Source organism: Ciconia boyciana, chromosome 16 (genome assembly GCF_034638445.1).
Source record: "Ciconia boyciana chromosome 16, ASM3463844v1, whole genome shotgun sequence".
Taxonomy (NCBI): Eukaryota; Metazoa; Chordata; class Aves; order Ciconiiformes; family Ciconiidae; genus Ciconia; species Ciconia boyciana.
In genome coordinates, this window is record NC_132949.1 from 7,654,512 (window position 1) to 7,669,410 (window position 14,899).

General features: G+C 62.6%; 1 protein-coding gene across 1 annotated transcript; it reads right to left on the reverse strand.

Moving 5' to 3' along the window:
• Positions 1-849: 849 nt before the first annotated feature.
• On the reverse strand, positions 850-11,569 carry GRIN2C (glutamate ionotropic receptor NMDA type subunit 2C). The gene is made up of 12 exons (XM_072881021.1): positions 11,147-11,569; positions 8,821-9,416; positions 8,190-8,304; positions 7,391-7,602; positions 7,096-7,264; positions 6,580-6,733; positions 5,106-5,231; positions 4,791-5,020; positions 4,431-4,591; positions 3,733-3,920; positions 2,888-3,120; positions 850-2,497 (listed from the first exon to the last, which is right to left on the reverse strand). Exons 1-12 carry the CDS (start codon positions 11,552-11,554, stop codon positions 1,076-1,078), a joined length of 4,014 nt encoding a protein of 1,337 aa, XP_072737122.1. The 5' UTR covers positions 11,555-11,569; the 3' UTR covers positions 850-1,075.
• Between the last annotated feature and the right edge of the window lie 3,330 nt (positions 11,570-14,899).

A 14,899-nucleotide genomic window follows, 5' to 3' on the forward strand; every position in this document is an offset into this window, starting at 1 on the left:
GCTAAGGGTTGGCATCTCCCTGGGATGGCCTGCCAGCCCGCCACGTGCAGCTTTGCATAGCCCCGGCGCTGCCCCGGGATGGGGCTGGTACCACCTGGCAAAGCCGTGGCCGCTGCCCTGGGCCCTGGCAGCCTCGTCTCCCACTTCCCAAAAACCCTCTCCCCTGCCTGGTGCTGCCTGTGAATCACGGCCGCCCCTGCCCGCAGCCCTGCCAGCCCGACAGGGAGAGGGCTGCATTAGACACGTACATCAGGAGAAGAATTAAACCCAGCTCATCTATCGCACCTGATTTATGGCTCCATCAGCCATGGGAAGGTGGGCGGAATTTTTTCCCTTTCTCATTCCCCCACGGCACACCTTCCCCGGGCTGCCGTGCTGAGCCGCAGCTCCCTGCCGGGCTGCTGGTTTGCAGCCATGGGAGCATCACTAGCTGACCCGAGCTCACAGCCATCTGTGCCCAGCACCCCAAAACCCAAGCGGGGTGCAGTAACTCCAACTTCGGTGCTCTGCTCCAGCCTCGGCACAGGCTGATGGCTCCTAAGGAATTATCCCTCAGCACGGTTTAATGAGTTGCCATTTTCCTTTGCCTGGCTGCCGCTGGTGGGACGAGCCTGTGCTGGGGCTCAGCAGTAAAGGAACGCGAGCGGGGACAGGGCGCACAGGACCTCGAGCACCCCTGTGACACAGGGTAAAGCCAAGGGCAGCCTGGGCTCATCGCCAGCCCATGGAAGAAGGGTCCCCAGCCAGCTGAAAATGTCTCTTTAATGACCTGGACATGGTGTTTCGAGTCCCTTGAATGAAACCAAAACTTGACGGCAACGCGGCGGCAATGAGTTTGGCATCCTCAAGTTCCCGGCCAGCCCTGCTTGCGGGGAGAGCCCAAGCCAGCGCACCCCAGCCCCGCCAGGCTCCTCTGGCCCCCCAAAGCGCACGGGACCCGCCGAGCCGCTTGGAGCATCCCGCTGCTGGGGTGCAGGACCGCGGGAGGCTGGAGCCCGGCCGGGAGCCGCTGGCCGGCCCGCGGGAACACCCGGGCAAAGGGCAGCAGAGGGGTGCCGAGCCCCCCCTCCCCCCGTCACACCTCCGACTCCAGGCTGGAGACCCGCCGCCAGGACCCGCCGGCGCAGGGACTCGTCGCCCCGCGGGCCACCAGCGGGTTCCTCCTCTCCGTCCCCGCCGGCCGCAGCAGGGCCGGCTCCCCGCGCCTCCCGCAGTCTCTGCAGCCGCCGTCCCAGCGCCCGGCCCCCCGGCCGCAGCCCGCCGGCACCCCGGGGTGCTCACAGGGCGGCGGGGACCCCCGCGAGAGGCGCCCCGGGTAGAGGGGCAGGTTGGCGTAGGAGTTCATGCAGGCGTACGGCGCGCAGGCCGGGCCGGCGGTGCCGCGGGCGTTCTGCCGGCAAGCCTCCCGGTAGGACGGCAGCCGGGCCACGGGCGAGCGCGGCGCCAGCCGGCCGAAGGCCTCGGGGCAGCGGCGGCCGCAGCCGTGGCCGGCCTCGGCCTCGGCCTCGGCCTCGGGGAAGAGGTCGGGCACGCCGGCGCGGGCGGGCGGGCGGGCAGCGCCGCAGCGCCGCAGCCCCCCGGGACGCCGCTTCTCGCCCCGCTCCCCGGGCGCCCGGGCCGAGCTCGCCCGCCGGCCCGGCTTCTCCCGCTCCGCCGCAGCCTCCGGCCGGGCCGGCTCGCCCCCGGCCCTGCAAGTCCTGGCGGCTTTCGGGAAGGCTCCGTGAGGGCAGGATGGCGGCAGGAAGGCGCTGCCCGCCTCCCGCCTCTTCTCCGCAGCAGAGAGCAGCCGGGGCAGCGTCCCCGAGCCCCCGTGTCCCCCGTCCCCCTGCAGCACGGGCGGGGTTTGCAGCCGGTCCCCCCGCCCCGCCGGCCGCTTGTGCTCCCTGTAGATGTCCGGCGGCGGGAGGTCCCTGGGGGATGTGGGGGGCGGGAGGGGAGCCCCGATGTGGTTCCCCACCAGTGCCTGCTCCCCAAAATCCCCCCCCGGGGAGGTCTTCACCAGGAGGTGGGGGAAACCGGGGAGGGCTTCATCCCCAGCACAGCCACCCCGAGACTTCAGGGGGTGGAGGAGGCGGGGGACGTGCTCGTTCGCCCCTCTCCACTTCTCCTCCCCAGGCAGCCGGGAGTCCACGGGGATGGACTGGGGCAGCGGCAGCCCCAGGGGAGCACCCTTGGGAGCGCAGGCTCTCCCCAGCCTCTCGGGGGGGGCCGGGCCGGAGGAGGGGGCCCGGTGGGCACCAGTGCTGTTCTGCACCACGAGCTGGGGTGTCCTCAGGGAGAAGGTGGTCTGGAGGCGCTCGCTGCGGCTGCTCCAGTCCTCGATGGTGCGGGTGGCCTGCTCCAGCGAGCCGCCCACGCTGGCCGTCGACACCATCTCCTTGGCTGCCTGCAGCATCTTGAGCACATTGGCCTGGGCCGAGCTGGCGGTGACGTCGGGCGTGGGTGCCCGCCCGGGGCTCGCCAGGGTCTGCACCCCACTGAAGCAGCTGTAGATGCCCTGCGGAGAGAAGGGGGGGCCCCACCATCAGCGGGGCTATCAGGATCCTGCATCCACGAACCCACCCCACCAAGCCAAGATGCTGCTGCTGAGGCTGAGATGCCTTGACGGCACCGATGTCCCCTCCCCAACAGCCCCAGCACTGACACCCATCCTCCGTCACCCCTTTTCCCAGGGATGCTAACATGGGTGCCAGGTCATTCCCAGGGCTGAGCTCTTTTCCAAAAAAACCTGTCTTTTCCCCCCAGCCAAGAGCTCACATCAGCACGAGCATCTCCAGTCCCTCCTGTGCGGGTCAGAGGGATGATGCCCACCAAGCCGTGCCCACATCCTCATGACACTGTGGGAGGACATTTGGGCCCCTTGAGAGCCCCCAGCAGCATCACTCACCCTGCTGATGGCCAGGAGGAAGTCAAGCTTGTGGGACTTGGGGACAGAGTGACGCAGCTTCCAATACACAAGGTGCTCCCAGGCAAAGACCAGCAGGCTCAGCCCCATGGCCACCAGCAGCATGTAGAAAACCCCGGCCATGTTGTCGATGTCCAGCTTGCTGCTCATCACCTCGTTCTTCTCATTCTGGCAGATCCCTGACAGCCAAACCGTCTCCAGCTTCTGGGTCTCGCCTGGGGCCAGACATGCACAGCAGTGTGTGTGGGTGAAAATGCCCCACCCGGGCATCATGTCCCCACGCACAGCCCCTGCCCATCCCCACCCCACTGTGGCTGGAGGAGGAGAAAGCCACCCCCAAGCCCCCGGAGCTGTTATCGTCTAGTCCTTGCTGCTGCCCTTGGCCTGAGCATCCCACCAGTCACTTGTCCTTCTCCAGGGCCCTCTCCTGTCTCTGTCCCCCACCCCTGTGCCAGCCAGCTGTCCTCACTGTCCCCTTCCCATGCTTCTCCTCCTGATGCTCAGATTTTGTGCATGGCCATCTCCAGGATTTTACAGCCTGCAAGAAGAGGAGGGATCCCAGAGGGGAATGACCCCCCCAGCACCCAGCTGGAAAGATGCTGCTGGATTTAATGTCACCCGAAAGGAGCTGGTGGAGAAGATCATCTGACCCAATCCCTCGGTGGCATCCTGCAACAAGCCATGGAGGCTGTGCAGGGTCCAGAGACCAAAGCCACCCATGCCGGGGAAGAGGCAGACAGTGATGCCTGGTCCCTGGGTTAATTTGCAGGGCAGGGGCAAGGTGAGGATGGAGACAGGGCTAACGAGAAGCTCGCCCGGGCACCCACCATCTCCCAGGAACTGGAGCAGGGCCAGGTCGATGGCCCGCTTCCAGCGCGAGTCCTTCTGCAGGGCAATGCCATAGCCTGTGGTGGCAAACACCTTCCCACTGCCGATGGTCACCAGCTTGCAGCCCTCATCCTTGCCTGCCATGTAGTTGAGCACTGCCGCGTCGTAGATGAAGGCGTCCAGCTTCCTGCCCCGAAACCAGGAGGGAGGGTGAGGAGGGGCCCAGCAGCCCTTTTTTGGGGTGCTGGACCCCTTTTGGGGGAGCTGTACCCCTTTCAGAGAGCGGTAGCCTGTCTGGAGGGGGTTGTGTCCTCTTTGGGGGATCTCTGTCCCATCTTGGAGAGCTGTAAGCCCACTTGAGGGGGAAGTACCCAATCTGGGGGGGCTGTATCCCATCTGGGGGAACCATACTGCATCTGGGAGGGACTGCATCCCTTTTGGGGGGAGCTGTATGAAGCTCTACCCCATCTGCAGGGGGTTGTACCCTGTTTGGGGGGCCTGTACCCCAGGCAGGGAAGCCGCACAGAGCCATACCCCATCTGGGAGGCACTGTACCCCATCTCAGGGAGCCATAGTTCATTTGGGGGTCCTGTATCCCATTTGGAGGAGCTGTACCCCAGTTCTGGGAGCCATACCCCATTTGGGGGAGCCATACCCCTGACCCAGGTAAGCCGTACCCCATTCGGGGGAGCCGTACCCCATTTTGAGGCTAGTGAGGGCATCCTCCACGGAGCGCTGGTTGTACTTCACCATGTGGGTGTGCATGTCGGGGTAGTTGCTGCGGATGTTCCTCTCAGTGCTGCCATTGGGGACAGTGCCGAAGCGGAAGGGGGGGTACTGCTCCTGCGGCTTCTGAAACTGCAATGGGGAGCCCACGGGAGCGGCATCACATGGGGTCTGTGTCCCTGCCATGTTCCCAGCATGTCCGGCTTCCCCACAGCCAGCCCTCCATCCACCCACCCATGCCCAGCCAGCTGGAAGTGATGCCTGGGGACTTCTCCCCACCCAAAAAAACTTATTATTTTTTTAGGGAACCCAGCCCAATCATCAGCCCCACCTTCCTGTCGCTCAGCCCCGACACAGTGTCAATGTACTGCTCCTGGATCATGAAGGCGGCCAGGTTGGCAGTGTAGCTGGCGAGGAAGATGACGGCAAAGAAGGCCCAGATGAGCACCATGATCTTGCTGGTGGTGCCCTTGGGGTTCTCGATGGGCACCGAGTTGTTGAAGACCAGAGCCCACAGCAGCCACACCGACTTGCCGATGGTGAAGGAGGGACCTCCCGGCCCTGCAGGGACAGGGGACAGAGGGGACAGCTGTCAGCCTGGCTGGGGACGTCTGTCCCCCCCCAGCTCCTGCCTTCCCCCACTCACTCTTGCCGCTGGTGAGGTTCTGGTTGTAGCCGACGGGGCTGAAATACTCGAACACGAAGACGGTGACGGCCACCACGGTGAGGCACATCACGAACATCATGACCCACACGGCTGGGCTGTAGGGCTCTGCAAGGCGAGCAGGACCCCATCAGACCCCCAGGACACGCCACGGCCCCCCGGGACCCCCAGGAGCCCTCCCCAATGGATGGGGCTCATTCTCCTGAATATTGCCCCTCCTCAGAGAGGAGACGGGGGCTGGCAGCACCGCGGCTGAGCAGATCCACAGGACATCAGGACGGAAGGGGGATGATGCGAGATGGGGGGATGCAGCCACGCTTCCCTGCCTAAATAAAATCAGGCTTTCATCAATAGGGAGATGCTAATGAGATGCTGCCCATCTCCAGGGTCATCAGCAGGAGGGTTTCCCATGGGATCACTGGTTGTCCCCTGCAGTGGCTCCGGCCATGGCATGGTGCCTGCACCGGGCACGGGACCAGCCCCTGGGCCCCGCTCAGCCCCTGGGAGAGCCCCCCGGGAGCTGGGGCTGGGTGGTGAGCCCCCGCCTGCCTGGGATGAGCCGGGATGGGGTGGAGGGAGCGGGGGGGATGCATCCGAGCCCTCGACATGTGGCAGCCGAGGTCCATTTGTCAGCGCGTCCTTCGCTGTCAGGGAGGAGAAGCCTCCCCTGATGGGGATGTGGCTCATTAGCACGGGAGGCGCGAGCCGGCAGCACGGGGACCGCGGACCCCAGCCCTGCCGAACCGCAGCAGAATGCTCCGTCTGTCCCCGGGGCCAGTGAAGGTGACCCCTGCGTCGGGAGGGGTGAACAGGCCCTGCAGCATGGGGGGGACAGGACGGGGAAGATGTGCCCAGGCTGGTGATGTCCTGCACCCCACGGCATCCCTGGCACCCACACCCACCCACACCCTCCCCACATGGGAGCCTGGCTCTTGGAGCCAGGCCACCGCCGCTGTGCCCTTGCCAAGAGCCTCAAGCCCTGCTGAAGTGCTCAGGCTGAATTTCGTGATGACCTTGGCCAGTCTCCTCCCCTTCCTAGGCTGCAGCTTTGCTTTTTTAAAACTCATTAAATAAAACTTTTAGCACTGGCGGTTTCCTACACCTGGCTTAACCATGGGCTCTGGTGATGGTGGCAGAGAAGGGGTCCCCAGAGCAGAGCTCAGAGCCTGCAAATCCCCGCCTTGTCTCCCTCCACCTCCCTGTCCTCCCTCCTCCACACAACTAATGAAGAGGAGGAAACCACCGATCCCAGCCTCTGTCTCTGTAATAAAAGGATTATTCAGGCGAGGGGAGGAGGAAGCCCCAAAGCTGGCAGCACAATCTCCTTCCCTTATGACTTAAGCCTTTTTTTCTTAAAAGTATTAAAACCGAACCATATTTCTAATTTGCATTTGTTGGAAGCGTGGGATGAACCTGCAGACAGACAGATAGACAAACAGAGGGACACACAGCTCACCCAGGAAGGCAGAGGGGGAGACGGTGCCGTTGCTCCTGGCCACCATGACGCTGATGCCCGTCTCCACAAAGGGCACGGAGAAGTCCACGATCTCGGAGCGCTCCTCATTGATGGTGAGGGAGCCGATGGCCATGTCCGCACGCTTGTAGTACACCTGGGGAAGGGGCAGATGGTCCCGGGATGGGCAGAGGGACCCAGACCACCTTCCCCAGGCATTTCCTCATCTCCAGCATTTCCAACCTTAACTTTTGTCTTTTTAAAAAAAATATTAGCTTCTTAAATGACCAGTTACACAAACACAACCAGCTGTGGGGTTGTAAATGTTCGGCTGACTCCCTGCCCGTTCTCCTCCGCCAAGCCTTGCCTGCTCATGCCAAGCTGTCCCCTGCCCAGAGTCCCACCGCAGACACCCTGACCCCGTCTCTGGCAGGAAAGCCCCAGGTCAGGGCATGCCCCGAGCAAGCAGTACCCCCCAGGGAGGGCCGACGGTGGGGTCCGAGCCATGCCCACCCCTACCTCACCAATCATGCCGTTCCAGACCCCGCGGACAATCTTGCCATGTTTGCCATTGGTCACTAGGTAGAGGTCGTAGGAGAACTTCACTGCCTTGGCCAGCTTCTTCAGGATGTCGATGCAGAAGCCCTTGCAGCACAGCTTGGTGTAGGGATCCACAAGGCCATCGCCACTGAAACCACACCGGGAAAAATGGGTTGGACCAACCAAAGATGCTCTGAGCACCCTGGTGCCTCCTGGACACCATGTGCCCGGGGAGCGGTGGCCAAAATTGCCGAGTTCCATCCTCGCTGCTCACCTCTGGGAGGAGTTGGTCTGCTTGCGGCAGGGCACGGTGTTGCGCACGCAGACCCCAGTGCTGGGGTCTGTGTTCTCCACGATGACGAAGGGTCTCTCCTCCAGTGTGGCCACCGTCAGGTGGCGGTTATCGGCCACGGGCTGCAGGAAGGAGCCGTAGCGCGGCCATACCGGGTACTTCATGTGGATGATGCCTTTCTCCCACTTGCCCACCTGCCCCCGAGGGAGAGCGCACTGTCACCCCAGCAAGGGGCTCTGGGGGTCACACGGGGTCCTGTGTCCATCCTCCCCATGCCTTAGGGGCTCATTTCTCCCAGAGCATCGTTAGGCTGGAGCTCAGCCATGGTGAGACCTGGCCTCAGCATCCCTTTCCCCATGCACCCACTGACCATGGGGCGAGGTGTTTCCTTCTGGGCCCCAAACACCAGGCTTGGGTGAGCACAAACCTGGCCAAACTTCACCCAAAATACTTTTGAACTAGGAAAAAAAAAACCTCCACGCAGCTTGTTTCAGGTCTAGATGTTTGGCTGCTCTTCTCCAGAGGTGGGCAGCTGCATTTTTGCCTCTTTTGGAACTTTTCAGCCAAATTGCAGGGGAAACACCCCAGCTCTTGCAGAGCTTTGGTGCCTGGCATTGCCGCGAAGCCCCACCATGCCACCATGGGTACTTTTGGTACCAGCCATGGGTTTTGCATGGGACAAGCTGCCCCAGGGTGGGACCCCAGCCTGTGCATGGCCCCAGGCTCACCCTGCCCGGCCATGCCCCCGGTGTGCCCATCTCGGGGGATCCAGGGGTCCTACCATCTCCCAGAGCCGGTGCTGGTTGAGTGAGATCACCACCATGGTGGGCCTGACCAGGTAGCCGCCTTCATTGAAGGAGAAGTCCCTGTGCTCCCACGTCACGTTGAGGAGGTGCCTGGTGGGACACAGTGCCCGTAAGCCCCTGGCTGTGCAGCCCAGCCCTCCTCCTCCTCCTCCGGCTCCAGATGGGCTGCCACAGGTCCCACGGAGAGACGTGGGGCTGAGAGCTGGGGACCAGGTTTAGCCCCTACGCAAGGGGCAGTGGGGAGCTGGAGAAAGCCCTGCCAGCAAGGAGGCACCGAGGATGGACCACTGCGGGGTTGAGGATGCACAAACTGCCACAGCAGCCCCAAGGTGCCACGTCTGCACTGCAAACCAGAGCTGTGAACCCTGCCCCGAGACCCCCGTGGGTCCTGGCTCGCAGAGAAGCACAGGAAAGGGGCTGCTCTGGGGAAATGCTCCAGGAGAAACCCAGCCGAGAGGCATGGACCACCAGCTGCAGCCCACAGCGGGCATCATCCCCCTGCCTTCCAGCTCCATCCTCCTCCTCCCCTGCCCCTTCCCTCACCATTTCCCCATTTCCCTCATTTCCCCCATTTCACACCCACCCCAGCAGGTCCCTGGCCCTCACCGGTAGAAGCTGGTGTTGGCAGCAGTGGCGCCGGCAGGAGCTCGGCAGTCCCGTCCCACCTCTGGGAGGTAGCCATGGGCCCGGAAGAAGCTGGCCGCCCCCATGGCAATGATGGCCACCCCATCCCGCACCTTCTGCCGCAGGCTCAGCTTCCAGCTCTCCGTCACCACGCTGATGAGGCCAACAGGGAAGGAGGCAGGTGGCACCTCCATGTTGCCCACCGACAGGCTGGGCACGATCCAGACGTAGCCTGGCCCCACAAGGCCGGCTTGTTCCGCCATGGCAAAGAGGTACTCGGCCTCCTCCCGCGAGCAGTAGACGATGATGACCTGGGCATCGATCTGCCGCAGGAGCCGCTGCGTCCTGGAGCTGCTCCGCTCCTGGCTCATCTCGAAGGTGAGCACCTCCTGCAGCTCCCAGCCAAAGTAGCTGGCATCCGTGAAGGAACGGATGACGTCCAGGAAGATGTTGTAGCCCGGGTAGAGGCTGGTGATGACGGCGAAGGAGCCCCAGTCGTATTCCTCCAACACCTTGAAGATCACCTGGATTTGCTGCTCGATGGAGACACCCAGCTGCAGGAAAGCTGAGCCAGGCTCCTGCGGGAGGAGAAGGGGTCAGGGGCTGCTCCGGCACCACGGTCCAGGTCTCTTGCACCTGTGCAAGCCACCTTGAATTTGCCATCATGAAGGGTTCGAGAGCCATGAACTGGCATGGTCCATGGGCTGGAGACACCCAAAATGGGACTGATCCACTGGTGGTCTCCACAGAACCTCATCCCATGCAAAGGGTCAAGCCCTGCGGCCTCTCCTCCGTTTCTCAGCTTGTTGACCAAAAATTCATCCATACTCTGAAGAAGACCATCAATTTGTCCTTAAACCAGGAGAGGGAGGGGGGCAAGGGCTCTGCCAGGAGCGTAAATCCCATCCCAGCTCCGACTCGCTACCTGCTGCCGGAGCCTGTGCAGCCCCTTCCCTCCCACCCCACCTCCCTGGCCATCTGGCTTCTCATTAGCAAATCTTAATTGATCTGATTCTGTCTTAAATGATTCAGCGAATGGCATTTGCAGAAGGTCACGTGCAGGCAGCAGGGTTTTGCCACCCAGACCCCCTCCACCGCCAGAGAAGTAGTTTTTCCAATGAGGCTGGTGGTCTGGCCAGAGAGGTGAGCCTCAGGGAGTCCCAGCCGGAGAGCGGGAGCTGCCAGGGACCTCGGACCCGTGGAAGGAGGAGGAGGAGGTCGAGCCTTCAGACAGGTCCCTCCACTGCCCCTGAAACACCCAACCCCTGGAGAAAGCTGCAGAAAAACACCCGGACCACAGCAAAGCCATGGCTATTTTTTAGTTGCTTGGGGCTCCACCTGAGCCCACTGCACCCACCCAATTCCATTGCACCCACCCGAGTCCACTGCACCGACCCGAGTCCACTGCACCCACCTGAGCCCACTGCACCCACTGCCACCCATCCACAGCGAGCAGCAGCTCGGGGTGGTCCGGGAGCACCAGTTGGTGCAGGCAGGGCTGCCGAGGTGCCAGCCAGGAGGTTTAGACCCCAAAACCTCTGGGCAAGCAGAGCATGAAACCAGTGCCCCGAGGAGCGGCAGGGTCTCTGCCCTGGGGGCTGCTGTCATGGGAAGGAGCCAGCACCAGGAACCCTCCAGTGCCCAGGCTGGGCAGGGTGAGACGAGCAGCCAGAAGGAGATAACCCAAATCTCCTCCCCGGGAGGGACAGGAGCCTCGCCGCAGCCCATCACCGCCCACCCAGCACCCTCCGGTCCGGCTCCAGCTCTCCCTGCTGCTAGCACTTCCCAGCAGGCAGGTGACAGTGACAGTGTCTGACGCCAGCAAGGAGCAGAGAAGCCAAAAATCCTGTTTTGGCCCGTGGTGCACCTGAGATCGCTGCCGCAGCCAAGTGAGGCTTCTCCATGCTGACTGCCCGGCCATTTCAGGGCTGGCTCCAGCCCTGGAGGACGATGGGGACGTGCCAACCCTGACGCTGCCTTGGCAGCCCTGGCACCACCACCCCGACACCCCATGGTAGGCACAGCCTGGAGGGGATGGGAAGCAGGACACCAGGGAAGGTCCCTCCACAGGGCACTGAAGTCCTCTCCCACATTCCATCAACAGGGCCCCTCCTTGAAGTCCCCTCCGTGTCCCACCACCCTGCTGCAGCCACTGCCTATTCCTGCCCGCGAGCCCCCACACTGCAACCCAGCAGCTCCTCTGCCCTCCAGCATTTCACATCCCATATCTACCCCTCTCTAATAATCCCTCATTTCTCCCACGCTCCCCCCTCGCCCCCCCAGAAATAACCCCCAGCAGATGCCTCACCTTTGGGATCAGGACCACGGCAGACCCTCCGCTGATGCTGATGACAGGGACCTGGGTTTGGGAGGAGATGAAGTCAAGGATCTGAGCCACAGCCTCCGTGCCAACGTTGTCCTCAAAGACGATGCCGTGGATCTTGTGGCTGGCAAGGATGTCGCAGATCTGGGTGAGGAGGGTGCTGGGGTTGGTGTTGTTGACGGTGACGGTGATGGGGTGGATCTCCAGGGGCATGTCCAGGAAGCTCTGGGGACTCAGGCGGGAGCGGATGTGCAGGGGGTAGGATGTGCCTCCAAACACCACGGCCACGTTGACCACCGGCTCCTCGGGGCCCGGCAGCAGGAGGTCCGTGAAGGCAGCCGAGCAGCCCAGCACCATCGACAGTAGCAGAGCGTGCGCCGGCGCTCTGCCCATGTCCACCGCCGCGTCCCTGCCAGGATGGGACACAGCCCCTCGCATGCAGCTGCCCGCCAGGACCCCCGGCCCCACTCGCCCCAGCCCTCCCCACCGCCCCAGGGCAGCACCAGCACGGGTTGACCCCAGGGAGAGAGGGTGACCCTCATCCTTTGGAGGCTGGACATGGTAGAGGGCTGGGCACAGGGTTGTACCCACCAGCCCAGCCCAGCCCCTCTGGGGGGTCACAGAGGTGCTGCTCCCCACACCGTACACCCCAGTGCCACGTCCCTTGTCCCCCGTCCCACCACCACGGTCCCCCTCCCAGCCCCGTTGCCCTCCCACTCCTATCCCCTCTCCAGAAGCCATCGCTGCCGTGATGCTCCTTATCGCCCCTTCGGCCAGGGACAGGGACAGCAGCGAGAGGTGACAGGAGGAGCTGGCAGCTCCCTGGTGCCTCTCACCAGAACCGACAGCCACCTTCAATATTTAAAGGCTCTGCCCTTGAGGGAGGGTTCAGCTCTGCAACCCCCATGTTGGGATTTTGCAAATCACCGTCACTGGAGCAGCTGTTCCCCTGCCTGTCCCTCTGCCTGTCCCCTCCCTGTCCCCCTGCCTGTCCCCTGCCCATCCCCCTACCCCAGCCCCCTCGCTGCCGCTTCCCAAATCCCAACCAAAGCACCCGCCTGGCCCCTTATCTCCAAATTTCCCCCCCCAGACACCATCCTTCAGCTTTCCCCCCTTCTCGCCTTTACCCCCTGGTGCGTGTCCCCCACTGGCATTGCCTGCCCAGCTGGGACACCCACCGCGCTGCGTCTCTGCCGGCTGCACCCCAAAGCCAGGCTCTAGGGGGGGTGTTTGGGCATGTCCCCCCTGCCAGGTCCCCAATTCCCCACTGACTGTGGGTGCCTAGCCCGCAGCAGGTGGGGTGACAGTCCTTGCGGGGGGCACACGTCCCTGCCCACAACGATGCACCCCCGTGCTGGAGCTCACTCCTTCCTCGGAGCCTGCTGGCAAAACCAATCCGCAGCAAGACCTGCGGCCAGGGGCATCTGAGCCCCTCCGAGCCCCGTTACCCCCGGGCCATCACCCCAGTGCCACGCTGGGCAGTAGGGAGGGGGACAAGCAGCCCTCTGTGGTGGCACCAGCCATGCGCCGGTGTCGCTCCATGCAGCAAGATGCCAGCTGGTGCTCGGAAATGTCACTTGCAATTAAAAGCTGCTATTGCTTAACGCGTCCTCAGCACAGCCAGAAGAGCCCCTCACCAAGTCCCAGATGGTTCTGGGGGGACCAAAACCCCAGATGCCCCGGGGACCTGCACCCCAACACCCCTCCATGCCACAGTGATGGACAACCCCTCAGCATACTGAAAAAGCACTGCCGGCATGTTGGACTGAAAACGCAGGAAATAAACCCAACAGCTGCCCGGCTGGGCACCCTGCAAGAGCTCCTTGGTGCGGATTTGAGCACCAGAGCTGTCCCCTCTGGAGAGACAGGGGACATGAGCTCCACTTCCCCCTCCTGCACCCCACAGGTACCGGGAGGGCTTGGGCACCCAGCCGTGCACTGATGCTTACCGGGCAGCATCTCTCTCAGCCAGATGGGTTTCGACAGGGGATCATCCACCCCCAGCACCCACCATCACCCAGGGGGGTTCGCCCTGCCTGGCTGAATCCCCCCCAGTGCCCCACATCGCAGCTGGCTGAGCCACAGGAGCCACGACGCCACTTCGATGGCCACAGCCAGGGCCCCTTGGCCGGAGAGGGCGGCAGGTGAGTCATGCCATGCTGGCAGCGTCCCACGCTCCGGCATGGCCAGCCCAGCAGCGGGGCAGCCTGCACCGCCCGCTCCTCACTGTGAATTCCCGAGTATTTTTAGTCCCGTGATAAATAATTCATTGGGAATCCGGCATCAGCTACCCGAGCGGAGAGGAAGGGGAGCAACACGCCACCCAAAACAAACAGAGCCGCTCTCCCAGCAGCTCTGCCCATCTAAGCCCTCCTCAAGGACGTTTAAATATACTCCGGGCCCTTGTGGTGACTGATTGGGTTTGCTCGTGCCAGCCCTGGCACCTCACCCAGCCCAGGCCCTTATCCTCCTCTTCCTCAACCCAGCTCTTCCCCATGCTCGGGAGCCTCTTCTAGCACTGAGTAATCCAAGCACAGGCCAGCAAACCCCTCCTGTGATGCCAAGCACTGCCACCGAAGGGGCTGCTCTGCTCCCAGCTGCAACTGGGAGCAGGTTTGAGCAAACTGGTTTCCCACCGGGCCGAGCCGCAGGTGGAAAGCATCCCCATCCCTCGCAGCTGGAGCACAATGGCAATGGCAGAGGGGAAGTGGGCATGGGCACATCACATCGTTCAGCCATTGCTGAGACAACCAGGGGAATGAATTTCCATTCTTCCCAGGAATCCAGTGCCGCTGGCTGGAGCCGAGCCGCTCGCTGCAGCCCTTGGTGGCTGCGGAGGAGGATGGAGGGGTTTAGGGCCAGCGAGCCCATGGCTGCCAGGGGCTCCAAGTGCAAGTCGGAGCCAGGGCTGCTCCAAGATGGCCGGATTCGGGATGTAAAGAGCAGCCAGCTCCTCCAGCCCAGCCAACTCCGTGCCCGTTTTTTCAAGGGGCAAGCTAGAGGGGTGTGGGAAAATGTGGTTTTTTGGGAAGACGATGGTGGGGAAGGCAAATTGCAGGAAACTGGTGGAGGCAGAGGAGGAACTGAGCCCATCCCTGAGCTACTGCCAGAGCCGGGGCTTCTCCTGGGCTTGGCACTACACAGCAAAGCCCTCACGGACTTTAAAAAAGAAAAAAATCCATGTTTCAACCTCTTGTAGCAAGCACTGTGGAATTGCTTCTTTGGGAAAATGCCTTCCCAAAAGGGAGGTTTGCCAGCCGGGCAAAGGGCCGGTGGAGGGGCTGGAGCAGGAGGAAGGTGGCCCCAGCTGGGAGCCTGGGCACGGCAATGCCACCTCCCAGCAGCCTCCCCTGGGACTAGAGGACACCCACGGAGCTGCTCAGTGGCTTAGGCACTTGCTTTTTGTTGCTTTGGGGCAGTTTTGAGCAGGTTAACCTAGGCACAGCTTTACCTGCTACACCAAACACTTGCAGAAACCTCCTGTTAAAGGCACCGATCGAGCCCTTATCTCCCACCACCTCCTGAAATGTCATTTTAATGCAACAGGGAAAGTTTGCTCCTAATTTTAAACCTCCTTTTTGCCCTCCCTCCCCTGCTCTGAGAGGGGGAGAGCTCATGCAGATATTTTGACCTCAGGAAAGGGAGAAATAAAATCCCAAAATGCAAAATATCTCTGGAGAAAGAGAAACCTTATCCCTCAAAAAACCCTCCAAGCCTGAAACCGCAGGGCAGGCGCAG

Excerpts from the sequence above, each read along its gene's own strand:
- GRIN2C (XM_072881021.1), bottom strand. The coding sequence starts at position 11,554 with ATGGGCAGAGCGCCGGCGCACGCTCTGCTACTGTCGATGGTGCTGGGC. Across the intron at positions 8,305-8,820 it reads GCCAACACCAGCTTCTACCG|GCACCTCCTCAACGTGACGT; the intron begins GTGAGGGCCAGG and ends GTGTCCCACCAG. Across the intron at positions 7,265-7,390 it reads CAGACCAACTCCTCCCAGAG|TGGCGATGGCCTTGTGGATC; the intron begins GTGAGCAGCGAG and ends GTGTGGTTTCAG.